Below are 15,517 nucleotides of genomic sequence, written 5' to 3'. Positions count from 1 at the left end.
ATAAGCTTTATGTTTTACAATAAGCTGAAAGACCCAGAGGTCGTTGAGAGTTTCAGAGGGAGCATTAGGCAACAGTTGGCTAGAACATGGGAAAGGAGTACAGTAGAAGATGAATGGATAGCTTTAAGAGATGAAATAGTGGAGGCAGCAGAGGATCAGATAGGTAAAAAAGACAAGGCATAGTAGAAATCCTTGGATAACACAAGACATATTGAATGTAATTGATGGCAGAAGAAATTTGAAAAATGCAACAAATGAAGCAGCCAAAAGTGAATACAAATGTGTAAAAAATGAAATTGACAGCAAGTGCAAAATGGCTAAGCAGGAATGGCCAGAGGACAAATGTAAGGATTTAGAAGCTTATTTCACTAGGGGAAAGATAGATACTGCCTTTGGGGAAAAGAGAATCAGCTATATGAATGTCAAGGGCTCAGATGGAAAACCAGTCCTAAGCAAAGAAGGGAAAACTGAAAGGTGGAAGGAGTGTATATAAGGTCTATAAAAGGGAGATGATCTGAAAGGCAATATTATAGAAAGGAAGGTGGATGTTGTGAGGGTACAAGATTTTTCAGATATGTTGTAGCCTAAGATTAGAAATAAATAATTTTGTTGAGCGGACGTGAAATCTCGTACTGATTTTTAACATAAATGAACAGTCTTTATTGTGTATTTTATTATTTGCACAAGGTATTCCACCTGGTCTCTGTGCTGTTCCAAGAGAGATGAAGAGGTACTTGGAGTCTTGACAGGCAAAGTAGTCAAAGGCGGCAAAGAGTCTTCTGCACCAGCCACGCTGTCAAGGGGATACCAATGACCAGAAGTTTATACCAATAAATATTCATTACCCAGAAGGTCTGCTGCAATAAGATACTTATCATCTAATATGCATTTTATTTAAAGGTGAAATAAAAGCCTTAAAAGATCAGAGTTTGCAAGTCCTGGTGTTTAGTAAAAATTAAGTTATTCTGCAGACAAGAAGAATTATTAACAATTCAGAGGCTCACAGACCTGAAGATCACAATGAGGCAATGTATAAATGAATCCTTGCAATATAGATGAAGATGAGATAGGAGATATGATGATACTGTGAGAAGAATTTGATAGAGCTCTGATAGATTTATGTTGAAACAGGGCCCTGGGTGTAGATGATATTTCGTCACAGCTACTGATAGTCTTGTGAGATCCAGCCACGACAAAACTATTCCATCTGATGTACAACATATACAAGATAGGCAAAATACTCTAGACTTTAAGAAGAATGTAATAACTCCAATTACAAAGAAAGCAGGTGCTGACAGATGTAAGAATTACTGAACTATCAGTTGACTAAACATGGCTGTAAAACACTACCATGAATTTTTTACAGAAGAATGGAAAAACTAGTGGAAGCCAACCTTGGGGAAGATCAGTTTGGATTCCGGAGAACTGTAGAAATACATAATGCAATCCTGACCCTATGGCTTATCTTAGAAGATAGGTCAAGGAAAGGCAAACCTGTGTTTTTAGCATTAGAGAAAGCTTTTGACAATGTTGACTGGAATACTCTCTTTGAAGTTCTGAAGGTAGCAGGGGAGAAGATACAGGGAGCAAAAGACTATTTACAACTTGTACAGGAATCAGTCGGCAGTTATATAGAGCCGAGGGGTATGAAAGGGAAGCAGTGGTTGTGAAGGAAGTGGTGAATGTTATTCAATCTGTACATTGAACAAGCAGTAAAGGACCCCCAAAGAAAAATTTGGAATAGGAATTAAAGGTCAGGGAGAAGAAATAAAAACTTTGAGGTTTATCAACAACATTGTAATTCTGTCAGAGACAGTAAAGGACTTGGAAGAGCAGTTGACTGGAATGGAAAGTGTCTTGAAAGGAAGATATAAGATGAACATCAACAAAATCAAAACAAGGGTAATTGAATGTAGATGAGTTAAATCAGGTGATACTAAGGGAATTAGATTAGGAAACAAGATACTTAAAGTATTCTGCAAGTTTTGCAATTTGGAGATCAAAATAACTGATGATGGCTGATGTTGAGAGGATATAAAATGTAGACTGACAACGGCAAGAAAAGCATTTCTGAAGGACAGAAATTTGTTAATGCTGAACACAGATTTTAATATTAGTGAGTCTCTGCTGAAGGTATCTGTTTGGAAACATGGCTGATAAACAGTGTAGACAAAAGGAGAACAGAAGCTTCCAAAATGTAATGCTACAGAAGAATTTTTAAGATTATATGGATTGATCGTGTAACTAATGATGAGGTACTGAATAGAACTGGAAAGACAAGAAATTTGTGGCACAATTTGACCAAAAGAAGGGATTGGATAATGGGACACTTTCTGAGACATCAAAGGACCACCAGTTTAGTATTGGAGGGAAATGTGTGAGTAAAAAATTGTAGAGGGAGACAAGAGATGTATACAGGAAACAGATTCAGAAGAATGTAGATTGCCATAGTTGTTCAGGGATGAAGAGGCTCATACAGGATAGAGTACCATGGAGAGCTGCATCAAACCAGTCTTCAGAATGAAGACGACGACAACAACAACAACAATGCAGTGATGGTTACTAATTTCTTTCACATGTTTTGAACCTTTTTCAAATTAACCTATTCCTTCATTATTGCTCTAAACAATTTTTCCTGCTCCATCACATTTTATTCTTTCAATACACTCAGTTGTTGACACTTACCTGTATTTTTGTGACATTTTAAATGTTTTATGCAGTTTTGTCTACATCTTCCAAGTTAAGCAGTCTAATAAGAATGTTTAATTTGCTAAATGAAATAATTTTGGACACTAATAAATTGCCTCTCATGCACATTAATTAATACAATGACTACTTCAGGTTCCATTTTTATTAACTGCAGCTGTGTTGTTAATAAACCAGAAATTTTCCTCTTTTAATCTCCCTTACCGTTTTATTCCATAAAACATTTCTCATGGACACACAAAGCATTTTTATCAACTTTGGGAAAGTGAAAATGTGAACAGGTAAACATATTTTGTTAATTTTGTCATTATACTTGTGAAATCTGTATCAATCCATAATCGGTGACATATTTACCCTTCACAATTTTGAAGCTTTTCCTCCTCCACCCTTACGTTATTTTTAATAAAGTTGTTTCTGCATTTAATGTGTTTATTGTTAAATTGTCTGACAGGACTGCAGTTTTCTGTGCTGTCTGATTACATGTAAGCCACTAATCTTGTCATATTTTGTATATATTAGAGATACTATTGTTGCCCAGACCTTGCATACAGTCGTCTCTACCTCAAAACAATATTTCTTTACTTATGTTTCTGAGTGATAAAACTGTTGGATTTTTTTTTTTGTCATTCTTATGGAGATATTCTTCCCATTTTAAAGTGAATGGTTATATAGTGTCTTTCAACACAGAATTTCATAGGAAGTCTTCTGATGATATACCAACCCAACCATACCATAGATATGTATAAACCGTTCAGCTTGCTGAGCTGTCTGAATCTTTACAATTGCTGATGACACCTCCAGCAAAAGGAGTGGAGCCCATATAACAAAACCACCACAGACACAAATATCAATGATGAGCACCTACACTTAATATTTTTGCATTGTATTGTGGTTGTGCAATTCACAATTTGAATAAAGCTAATTTTTATTATTAGCAACAAATAATTAAGAAGTAAATGAAGTGATAAAATTATTGCTGTCTTTCCTTGACTGGTTCCACTGTCCTCAAGGGTCTCCTTCATGATGAAATTTGCAGAACATGATATGTATATGAATGAATTTGTGCGGAATAAAGTGTTTGTTTACTTTGTTCACATACCTACAGTAAATAATTTGTAAAATAACAGGCAGATAAATTCTCAAAAATGAGTATTCATCATGCAATTCAAGTACAAACACTGAAAGGTATGTTAAATCATAATATGGTGAACTGAGCTTCAGCAGTTATTAATGTGTTGGTATGGTTTTAGCTTATTTTTCATGCAAATTTAGTGGTTTGTACACATGTTCCTTCCTTTAGTTATCACCAGTTAATGTCAGTTTCAGTAATAGTAACTCCTTTCTAATTGTCTCTATCTGCTTAGTCAGAATCTTTGTTATACATTGATTCAGCTAAATTTTGGACAATGAAAACATTTCAAATCATCAAATTGTAGCCAGGTGTAGTAGTTTCCTACTTACTCTGCACTGTAACAAATTTGGTCACTCACACATCCAGTATACTGGAAAACGTAAAGTTTTATCATCTTTCTTCATATAATGTAAGCTTTCCTTTTTCATGTTAACAGAATCTTTTGTTGGTTCTTGGTAGAACAACATTATAATAAATGAAAAGCACCAGTTTGCTTCTGTTCTACAATATTGTAGAACAAAAGCAAACTGGTGCTTTCCCTTTTCTTTATGTACATCTTCGTCCATATGAAGATATACATAAAATGACTGGTTACACACACCAAATGCATGCACGTACTAGCGAATTCATATAAGCAAGAGAGGGCTAATTAACTTATCTGGTGGCTTACTTGTTTTGCTAAATGTGCATGTATGGTCCTTTCAGTTGCTGGCTTTTATTTTGTATGTGAATGCATATCAGGAGGGAAAATGAATGTGTTTATTTTTTAAATTTATCTTGAACTAAATCTGTCATTATCTATCCAAAACATTTAATTATAAAAAAAATATTATATATAAAAGTTATTTACAGTTCATAAAGAAGAAAATGTACAAAATAAATAGGAATTATTGGTTAAACATCACTGTCAGTAGAGGGCTACTTAGCCATCACATTAAATGCATTTTGTCTTAGGTTTAAAGGTAAATACATTTAACTTATATTTAACTGAGATTCATTTTCACAGCATCTTTCACAATGATCCTGAGCAAATAACCACTTCACAGTGGCACTTTTAAGTAGATATTACGCAACAAAATAATTATAACACTTAGAATTAAGCTTCACTTCGGCGTAATTTGAAATTTCCACTGCAAATGTCCCTCAGAATCCGTTCAACGGCAGCATATTGTCTGTCTGGTGAAAACCTTCTTGCTCTGCCTCTACCTCTGCTTCCACTTGTTTTGTTTTGCTCCTTCTCCTCTTGAATTCGCCTTTCTTCTTCTTTCCTTTTCTCTTCATTTTCCTGTTGCAAAAATAGGGCATTATCAAAACAGTTATTTATCAGATTAAATGTAGTAGGGAATTGTTATTTATTACTTAAAATAATGAATAAATATAAGGATAATATTAACTCATAACTGAAATGTCAATTATGACAGCAGTGAGATATGTCTTATTCCCCAACTATGTGAGACAAATGAACCATGGCTTCAGAAGTAAGATAAATGTTGCACTCTTTTGCTGTTAACATTACACAATTTAAGCTGCCAACAAATACTGCCTTTTTACAATCTGAAATGTATGGGAAGATTTAAATGCTAAAGGAACACCCAACTTAATGATCAGAAACTCACCAGTCGAGCTCTCTCAATTATATTAAAAAAGTCAGCAAACAAACTGAAACATTCTTCAGGCTGAAATTTCTTTGGATCTTCACAGAAATGTTTAGCTAAAGCATTGGAACAACCTTTCACCTTTTCCATAGCCTGCTGAAGTTCATTACTACATTTCAAAGCCGATTTCAAGAAATCTGTGAATAAATGAGCAAAACAGATGTTAACTGCAGCAGTCACAAGTTACAAAGTGAAAGTGAATTGTAGTTAGATTTTATATCATTACAGAAAATTGTGGAAGGAGGAGTATTTATTCTCAGAACATAATTATTTAAATGTATAGTAACTAGTATGTTAATACCTTTGAATTCTGACCGGATTCCACTTTTATCTTTCTTCAGCTGCGATTCAACATGTTTGACATCACTGGTAACTTTCATCACTTCTTCCTGAAGCAACTCCAATGATATCCTGAAACAATATGGACAACTTTCAGTCCACACATTTTATTGGAAACAAAGGTGATTCAATTTTTATAAGCACAATGGTTTTATGTATGTGCAATCATGGGCAGATATGGTGCAAAGTCTCTAGAGCACTAGGGTATCTTGAAACACTGAATAAAGTCTAAATATTTATAGATATATAAGATGTGGGGGAACTAAATACAAGAAGAACTTTTGGCAAATGCAGAGAACAACCACCAGAGCATGGGGATAATGCAGTCTGACAAGATTGGCAGTACTCAGGTGAAAATATGAATTGAAATTGGGGAAAATGTGTAAAAAAGACAAAGCAGATTTCAAATACATGGTGTACTAGAAACCTCTAATGTGAACACAGTCAAAAATAAACATATGCAGAGCAAGATTTAAACATTGTTAAGTCATAGGCATGTTTAAGCATTTAATGCTCTTCTTTGTACCTGAATTAGTTAGAAAATCAGTTTTCTAGGCAAGTTTCTTATCAGAGTTAGATAGCCTCATACATATCCAATAAATATTGATCTACACATTGTGACTATCAGACTCTTACCTTGCTATTTCTTTCATGTTGCTCATCTCTTCTGTGAATTGTAATATTTCCTTATTGTTAGCTTCTGCAACTTCTACCACATAGTGCAAGAATGTCAGTCTTGGTTTGTTTGCTTTTATTTCTAAGAGCTTTGGTAGTGTGCTGAGTGTAAAACCTGCTGCATTGCCCGCATAGCTTCCCTGCAACAAACAAACAATACATTGCAAAATATTACTTCGCCCATTGTGTTAGGTTACTTCTCACAGAAACATTATATGATGAATACTTACAGCATTTATGTAATTTCCAAGTTGAAGTACTAATGCTAGAAATTGTTTCAAATGTTCATTAGTCATCAGTTTATTGCATGCATCTGCAACAGCCTCTAGTTGTTCTTTCAGTTCACATGTTCTTGAAGGAAACTCTTCTTTCTGCAAATTAATTGATGCACAGAAATGAGTCAGGATTTATTATTTTTTATTTTGTTAACAATCTCACATCATCATGGAAACATGATTTTTTACTTACAAGCAACATTGCCCTAACCCTAAGGGCAAATGAAGGTACTTCTGATAGCTGTAGATAAAATTTCTCTGCTTCTCCTAAACGGTCCAAATCTCCAGAATAGGATCTGACTGAAGTCAACTGTAATAGGTAAAACAACCTCTTAGTTGAATTATAATTTGTGAGCCCCATGTAATTGTATCTATTTTACTGTAATTTGGATTAATAACTGATCTAAAATTAAAACTGTCATATATTACCTCTTTTTCTGTGGGAAGTAGTGGCAAGAGAGCTCTTAGCTTCTCAGTGCCTATATCATCTCCTTTGAGGTTCTTTATAGCTTCTATGACTGCTTTTCCTCCTGATTTGAACTGTTTTAGATAAATGTTTACTGCCAAATCTCTCTTGGTTTCCAATAAAGTGATCTTGGGATTTATTGGTGATGGAAGTGTTCCTGGAGAAGACTTTGGACGTTTCACATTGGCTGTTTTCTGACAGAACAGCTCTTCCATTTGCTTGAAATCAACTGTAAGATTCGTTGCTTTGCTCTGCATTTCTGTCCATACTGATTCACCTGCAAATAATTAGACTTCTTGTAGGGTGTTTGTTGGCAGTAAATGATCAAAAAGTTTGTTTTTATTCACAAAAGGCAAATAAAATCATTGTACATCTTGCTGTCAATGCCATTTTTTATCACAGAATTTACAGAAAAAATCAAAATATTGTCTGTGCTTTCTGTATTTATTTAAACTCTAACAAATTATATTCTGCCATGTATTTATTATAACTGTAACAAATTATATTCTACCATGAAATGAATAAAATCATTATCTTGCTTACCTATGACAGAGCTTGGGAGTTTTGTCCAGTTTAGGGTTCTCATCTTCCGCCTGGGCAAAGGTAGCGTGTTACACTTGTCTTTTACTGGTGTCCAAACACTTGCAGAATCTGTTAAATCTGCTGGGAGTGAATGTCTTGTTGGACAAGTGAGGTAGCCAGATGTGACCCGACGTGACACTGGGGTTTCAAAGTTGTTATTGGGAATTGGAGGAGGTGGAGGAACTTCTTTTTCAGAATTAGATTCTGCAAATGGTGATGGTGGTGGAAGACCTGAGACTGATGGAATCACTGGATTGAGAGCAAGAGATGGCATTGGTGGTGGTGGTGGTGGTGGTGGTGGTGGTGGTGGTGGTGGTGGAGGTGGTGGTGGTGGAGGAGGAGGCGGAGGTGCTGATACTGATCCTGCTGGTTCTGTTGATGTCAGTTGCTGCTGTGTGGCCTGATCACTGAGTTGTACTGCTTCTCTAACATTGTTTAACTCAGTCTGAGTAGCCACTGTGCATGTCTCACGGATATCTTCTGATCTTGGCACATTAATACTCCAGCACCTCCGAACACGTCTTTTATAATTTTGTTGAGCCATAACACTGTTGCTGTGTACTGGTTTTTTATAGAAAGAAAATCCAGGTGTTATAGCTTCAGACGAAAGTGCCTCAAGAGCTTCCCACACATTGTCCCTGAAATAATATAAATTACTTTAGTATCATACTATTGGTAGTTTATGATATACTGTGTGCACATTTCAATGAGTTAGAGCAAGCTTTCAGTATCTGCATGCATACTCAAGCTTATCGTACCTCAACTAATATATAAAGAATTTCAGTTGTAAAGTATAAACTCTGATAACTTACGCATTTGGGTTTGTCGGATCTAGCTGTGCAAGGTTTTGTAGCATGGAGTAGAACCAGACAGCCTGTGGTCTGTCTGCTATCTGTTGGAAGATACATAAAGATTATTAATAATTACTCTATTTGTTTTACAACACAGTGACTTATATTGCCATTAAGTACTTTCCACGCGGGAAAAATATATTTATAAACAAAGATGATGTGACTTACCATACAAAAGCGCTGGCAGGTCGATAGAAAAACAAACAAACACATACATACACACAAAATTCAAGCTTTCGCAACAAACGGTTGCTTCGTCAGGAAAGAGGGAAGGAGAGGGAAAGACGAAAGAATGTGGGTTTTAAGGGAAAGGGTAAGGAGTCATTCCAATCCCGGGAGCGGAAAGACTTACCTTAGGGGGAAAAAAGGACAGGTATACACTCGCGCACACACACACATATCCATCCACACATACACAGACACAAGCAGACATTTCAGTCTGCTTGTGTCTGTGTATGTGCAGATGGATGTGTGTGTGTGTGCGCGCGAGTGTATACCTGTCCTTTTTTCCCCCTAAGGTAAGTCTTTCCGCTCCCGGGATTGGAATGACTCCTTACCCTCTCCCTTAAAACCCACATCCTTTCGTCTTTCCCTCTCCTTCCCTCTTTCCTGATGAGGCAACAGTTTGTTGCGAAAGCTTGAATTTTGTGTGTATGTTTGTGTGTCTGTCGACCTGCCAGCACTTTCATTTGGTAAGTCTCATCATCATTTTTTTTTAGATTATATATATATATATATATATATATATATATATATATATATATATATATATATATATATATATATAAAGAAAACAAACATTTACCTTTTTGAATATAGTTTCAAACAATTGGTGATGAGTAAGCTGTTCTGTTGATTCTAATTCCAACTCATCTTTGTGTTGGTGGTTAGTGAAAGCTGAAACTTGGATCTGCAACTCTTTATCATCAATTGCACGTAGTGAACTCAGTATGGGTCCAAGACCAAGACCTATTAATATAAAACATGTATTTTAGATGTAACATTTTCTATTATGAAATCACAAATAAGGTAGAACTAGTCAATTTTCTTCCAAATTTTGCAAAAATACAGCAAATGCCACAATAAGGTATGAATGGATAATTACTTACCAAGGAATTCATTTCTGACTCGTACACGTTTCTGCAAGTTATTGCAGCACAGAGTGAGACAGTTGATAAATGACAGAAGTCTGGTCTGATATGCGACATTTTCTGTGTTACGAAGTTCATTCATTATTATATCAAATCTGTAGCGTTGTCCACGTGTAACCTAATCAAAGGAAAAATTATTTAGCATGAGTCGTAAAACGGTGCATGTATTAAGCAGTATAAGAATGTTATGTTCTAGTAACTTCTTGCTTTAATCCCAAAAGATACACAATTAAAGAACACTTACAAAAAAATTCTGTTTTATGTACTTTGTGGACACTAGCTGGAAACTGCAATTATGCAACTAGTGATGGAACTGCTCTCTGACCTTGCATTTAGTCAGTTCTTGCATGGAAGAACAAGAATATTTACCTTTAAATGCTGTAGAGCATCAAGAGCCATTGCATGTCCTTTTGAAGAATACATGCATACAGCACAGAGAAGTTCATAAACTTGCATCTTGACTGTGATATTCTGAGACTCCAGTGCTGTAAAATTAAGAGAAGTGATGTTGAATTCATTGTAAGACCAAATAATACAAAAGGTTAAGTGAAAAATAATGAAATATGCAAGCAATGTGAGAAACTACTTGGGAGTATAAGTATGATATTAACTCAAGGGAAATTATTGTCATGTGGTGATTTAACTGAAACTAAATCTCTTTTCTACACTGCAGTTATTCAATTGAATGTCAGTATTTGTCCCCTTTGCCATATGCGTCGGTAGCAGTGAATGGAAATTGTAGACATTTAACTGGTTCCCTAAATGCTAAAAATGTGTTGGCTATTACACTCTTCATTATATGGCACAAAAAAATACTAGTTATTAGTGTGCGACTATTGAGTTCGTAGGTAGTCAGTGGCAAAGTGCCACACTAAAATCCAAAGGTCTCAAGTTTGTTGATGCCTAATATGCCAAGTTGCATTGTAGTTTGGAACCCATGTTAGTCTTTAGATTCCCTTGTAACTGCTTGGGTAAGACAGTTCAAAGATCAGAGGAAAGCAGCACATACCACCTCCAACAGGATCATGCCTAGAAAGCACAATGGTGTTCAAAACAATCTTCAGATTGATGACTATTTTATTTACTTTATTTAGGTAAAATGAAGTTACTCTTGACTGCTGTCAGAAAGATCGATATCTGTATTGCCTGTCAATGGGCACGTTACTCATAAGTAGGCACAAACACTTAGCACTGCCTATGTTATGAGGCTATCAGAACTTCCAGTAACTAAAAAGGTATAACTGGCTTATCTTTTAATTGATTCTTTTTGTTGTTATGAAAATGGCCGAATTGCATGTATCTTTAATGAACACTGAAATCCACTAAGAAAAGTAAAATTAATAAAATGTTAATGCATTCATACAAAAGTAACATTATTTGTACCCCTGCCCAGGAAAGAACTGATTAATTTATAACAAGGGAGGAGAAAGAGGATTAAGGACTCTAGAAAGAGCCCCCACAGCTGTATCATAGTGCAAAATATTAACTACATGTGCATTGTGCTCTGCAAAATGTGCCTCTTGGCACTCTTAATTAGTGCACAAGGAAGACAGCAGTGTACATTTTCATATGCGTTTTTCCATTTCTATCATTGTTCTCTCAAGACTCTCATGGAAATGACACTATTGGGATTATTAGAGGACATCGTCTCAAAATATTGAAAGTTGCTCTTTGTGACGTGCACAAAACCTTCAACATACCTTAGAGGTTTATTCTTCCTACAGTAACTAAATTGTACCGATCATCTTCCTGTGGTCTGTGCAGTTGTTCTACCTTCTTATTCAATGATTGTTTCAAATAGAATACTCTAACTTTGAAATCATATAGGTATAAAGATCTGAAGGAATATCAAGCATGTATATTTAAGACGCTTTTTTGTTGACAGTTCCAAGGAATTACATTTGTGCTAATACTGTATCAAAGCTTGTTCTAGGTCTTTAATGACAAAACTGGAAGGTAATTGATGCAGTTACGTATTAGTAACTGAACCATCAGTCACCTGAAGGAATTTTGGAAAAACCTAAATAAGAATGGACGTAAGATTACATATGCCCTACTCCACATCAGTTCAAGTCAAGTGCCCTAAAAACTGTGCAAGCTAAATAAGTACAGGTATAAGATTATTTGTACCCTACTCCACTTGTAATCCAGTCCAGTGCCCTGAAAACTGTGCGGCCTCAGCAAATATTTCCACAGGGGTCACTTTCCTGGGTAGGGCACACTATTGGCAAATTGTGATTTGACCAGATAATAAAAGAATTTTGTGCAAAAATCAAGAGTCTGCGCTACAGCTCTGGTCTGGCACTCACTTTCAGTGGCATATCATCGATCTAGAATACTTTCGCATTCTCCCAGTAAACCGCCATTTGGCGTTTGTCTTGTTCGATGATATGACTATGTATTTTTTCCATTCTAACTGTCTAGAATTTTGTTCAAGCCACCATACTTGACACTGACGTTGACAACAAATAACTATTAACAAAATAGCAATCACAATCTGCCTGAGCCTATTTGTAGGTCTCTTGCCATTCATTACACAATAAGACTGTGATATTTTAAGTTTTCCCAGTTTTGAAAAAAATATTTTGTGTGTCTCATCAGTCTACATATTAAAGCTGTAGCAGCATGGACTACCGCAATGAGCCCATATGGGAATTGTACAAACATCTGGGAGATAAAATTTGCAGAGTAACGATATATGAAGTGAGGTTCAATTGAAAGCAAAGCCAACAGCAGCCTACGAGCTGTTGGCAAAATACTGGGAAAACTGTGATCTGTTCACAGAAGATATTGTTTATATGGATTATACTGAAATACTGATGAAGTTGACAGATCGGTGTCATATGTGGTCAAGAGGAACATTGAAAATATACAGTGAGGGAAAGGATGAAATATGAGAGCTTAACGTCCAGCCAATATCAAACTCATTAAGGGGCAGAGTACAAGCTCGGGTCATTTCGTGGGTGAGGAAGGAAATTGGCAATGCCATTTCAAAGGAACCATCCCTGCACTCGCCTGGAATGATGTAAAGAAAATCACGGACAACTAAAATCTGGATCACTGGGTGTGGATATGAACCTTCATCCCCCTGAATGTGAGTCCAGTTTGGTAGCTACGGTGCCACTTCACCCAGTAGTGTGTACAAAGAAGAGCAGCGTGCATGATCACATATTACCTTAAGGAAGGGGGGGGGGGGGGGGGGAGAGAAACCAGTGAAGTATACTCATCTGTGAGGCAGATGCTAATACATAGCAGAAAATGCCAAGAACTAGTTTTCTGGTAAGTCTGTACGAAATTTGACTCTTGTTGTGAGTGTAGTGGTACGCATTGACCACTTAAAACTTGCATACAAGTATATAACCAGTCATTTTGTACTGCGGTCAGTGAGTGGAGTGAAATCAGTCCCTTATACGTCATGGGAGGACACAAAGTAACGTATATCTCACTTGCTCGAGAATTTCAGAGCGTTAATTTAGACGTATCCAAACAGCAAAATCTTTGGCTAGCTGATATAATCGTCTGCTAAATGTGTGACTTAAATGAATATGTTACACAATGTCCGTCATCGTACCTATATGCCACTAGGATTACATCTAACATTCATGTCCGCCGCCAGTAGCTGAGTGGTCAGCGCGACAGAATGTCATTCCTAAGATAACAGTGAAATGTCAAACAGTGTATTTCATGTAATTAATGTGCTCTCTCACTCACATTCTCTCTCTCTCTCTCGCTCTCTCCATTCAAGGTACGTTTTTTTTTCTTTGTTTTGCTGCGTTTGTTCCTGTGATATATATGTATATATAATTTGGGCTCATCATGTGCCTCAACGTAGCATGCCTTTTTGTGACTTTGTGGCTTATAATAATTTTAACATTAGACATTCTTTGCCCCAAAATTCTGTGAACACTGTTGCGTCCACCCTTACGCAGTAGATTAATAACCTCCTTTATTCATTAATTTATTCACATAGATGTTCTGGTCTATATTCCCCTCTCCACTTTGGCAACGATATAGCGAACATGCCAAAATAGGTGCATTTCTAATACCATACAGAATTTTTAAAAAATTTTAAATTCAAAATACAAAAAATTTAAGTACGCAAGTTTGTAATTTAAAAAAAAGACATTAAACAAAAGACAGGAAAAATTATTCTGAAGGACACTCAGAGAGTAAAAGTGTTGTAACTCATCCAAAACACTACTAAAAGAGCAATGAGAACAGAAACGAGAAAATGTACATCACCGTTCAATAATCAAGCACACCATTTCATGTAAAAATCTGTAATTGTTAAAAATTGTAGAAGTTTATATACGTTAAAAAAATGGGCCCGGGTTCAATTCCCGGCTGGGTCGGAGATTTTCTCCGCTCAGGGACTGGGTGTTGTGTTGTCCTAATCATCATCATTTCATCCCCATCGACGTGCAAGTCGCCGAAGTGGCGTCCAATCGAAAGACTTGTACCCGGCGAACGGTCTGCCCGACGGGAGGCCCTAGTCACACGCCATTTATTTCATCTAACATTCATTACCGCATTAACGAGGAACTCAGCGAAAAGTCAAAACCTAGCCACAAAATACGCGGAACATTGTCCACATTCACAAGGGTTCCCTGGATCAGTAACGCTCACTTCGAATGGGATCCATTCCCGTTGTTCGGTCGCACACACGGTTTTCTACCGGCCTGACGGGCGCGGCAAACTGCGGGGCGTTTTACCTTGAGGGCTACAGCCATCCCTGGCCATCCTCCTGAGCTGCGCCGCGCTGAGCGCCAGACGGCAGAGCATCGCCGGCCGGCGGTCCATGGTCTGCTGCGAGGGTGCGCTGCTGCACGCGCCGCGGCCCAACACGGACTGGAGGCCGCAGCGGTGCCCGGCCGCCGCGCCAGCAGCCGCGGGAACCCTCCCCCACCACTCGACTTCCTGAGCTTCGCGGTACGCACGCACGCGAATCATTTTGACGTACACTTTTAAGCGCGTGAGTAGTAGTACGGCAGGAGTGAATTTACACGATGTTGTGATTCTTCAGTTTCTCCCGGCGTATTTATTGCTCGAACAGTCCACGGGTATACTGCCGGTTCATAGTGTCCAACGGGCACAATATTTCGGCGATCAGACATGTCGCCATCGTCAGGTGCGCTGACGAACTGAGCTCCTGAGGGCGGGCGGCCGTCCTAAATCCTGACGATGGCGACATGTCAGATGGCCGAAATATTATGCCCGTTGGACACTATGAACCGGCAGCATACCCGTGGACTGTTCGAGTTACACGAAGTTGTTCAGCATGTGGGTTCATTACAGTGTTGACGCATCCAATGGCCAGTGGATCTTCATAGTTTGCACGAATGAGAATTCTTTGCACCGAGGACTGATTTCTCCACGCTTGATTACGGGGCTAAATCAAACTATTTACTAGCTATGTTAGACGAACGATTTTCAATGCTGTCACTCGTACCCCAGAGTCACAAATATCTGAGACCGTAGCTGTGCAATAAACTGCCACGAACAGAAAAAACTCTGCCTGTAGATAAATTTGAGCAGGTATTAGAGACTTGGATTGAAACGAAAGCATACTTTCAGTTGAATTCCTACAAAGTAATTAGAGTACCATTAATTAGAGTATCATTAATATGAATAGCTAGTAAATGACTCTAGTTGAAAGAAAAGTCTACTATCTGTTGTTTACTTGCT

The 15,517-nt window shown here is 37.3% G+C and overlaps 1 protein-coding gene across 1 annotated transcript in view; it reads right to left on the bottom strand.

The window, feature by feature from the left end:
• Positions 1-4,693: 4,693 nt before the first annotated feature.
• LOC124788091 (inverted formin-2-like) overlaps positions 4,694-15,517 on the bottom strand; it is a 231,539-nt gene continuing 220,715 nt past the window's right edge. Inside the window, exons 3-14 of the mRNA XM_047255199.1 lie at positions 10,202-10,317; positions 9,791-9,950; positions 9,487-9,650; positions 8,643-8,722; positions 7,792-8,468; positions 7,212-7,525; positions 6,976-7,092; positions 6,738-6,878; positions 6,469-6,647; positions 5,795-5,904; positions 5,455-5,630; positions 4,694-5,123 (exon numbers count right to left, since the gene is read on the bottom strand). Of these exons, the coding sequence (XP_047111155.1) occupies positions 4,935-5,123; positions 5,455-5,630; positions 5,795-5,904; positions 6,469-6,647; positions 6,738-6,878; positions 6,976-7,092; positions 7,212-7,525; positions 7,792-8,468; positions 8,643-8,722; positions 9,487-9,650; positions 9,791-9,950; positions 10,202-10,317 (2,423 nt within the window). The 3' untranslated portion in view covers positions 4,694-4,934. The remainder of the gene's footprint in view (positions 5,124-5,454; positions 5,631-5,794; positions 5,905-6,468; positions 6,648-6,737; positions 6,879-6,975; positions 7,093-7,211; positions 7,526-7,791; positions 8,469-8,642; positions 8,723-9,486; positions 9,651-9,790; positions 9,951-10,201; positions 10,318-15,517) is intronic.

Source organism: Schistocerca piceifrons, chromosome 1 (assembly GCF_021461385.2).
Source record: "Schistocerca piceifrons isolate TAMUIC-IGC-003096 chromosome 1, iqSchPice1.1, whole genome shotgun sequence".
In the NCBI taxonomy this organism is placed as follows: Eukaryota; Metazoa; Arthropoda; class Insecta; order Orthoptera; family Acrididae; genus Schistocerca; species Schistocerca piceifrons.
The sequence above is the reverse complement of the archived record's forward strand: the minus strand, read 5'-3'. Positions and strand labels throughout refer to the sequence as shown.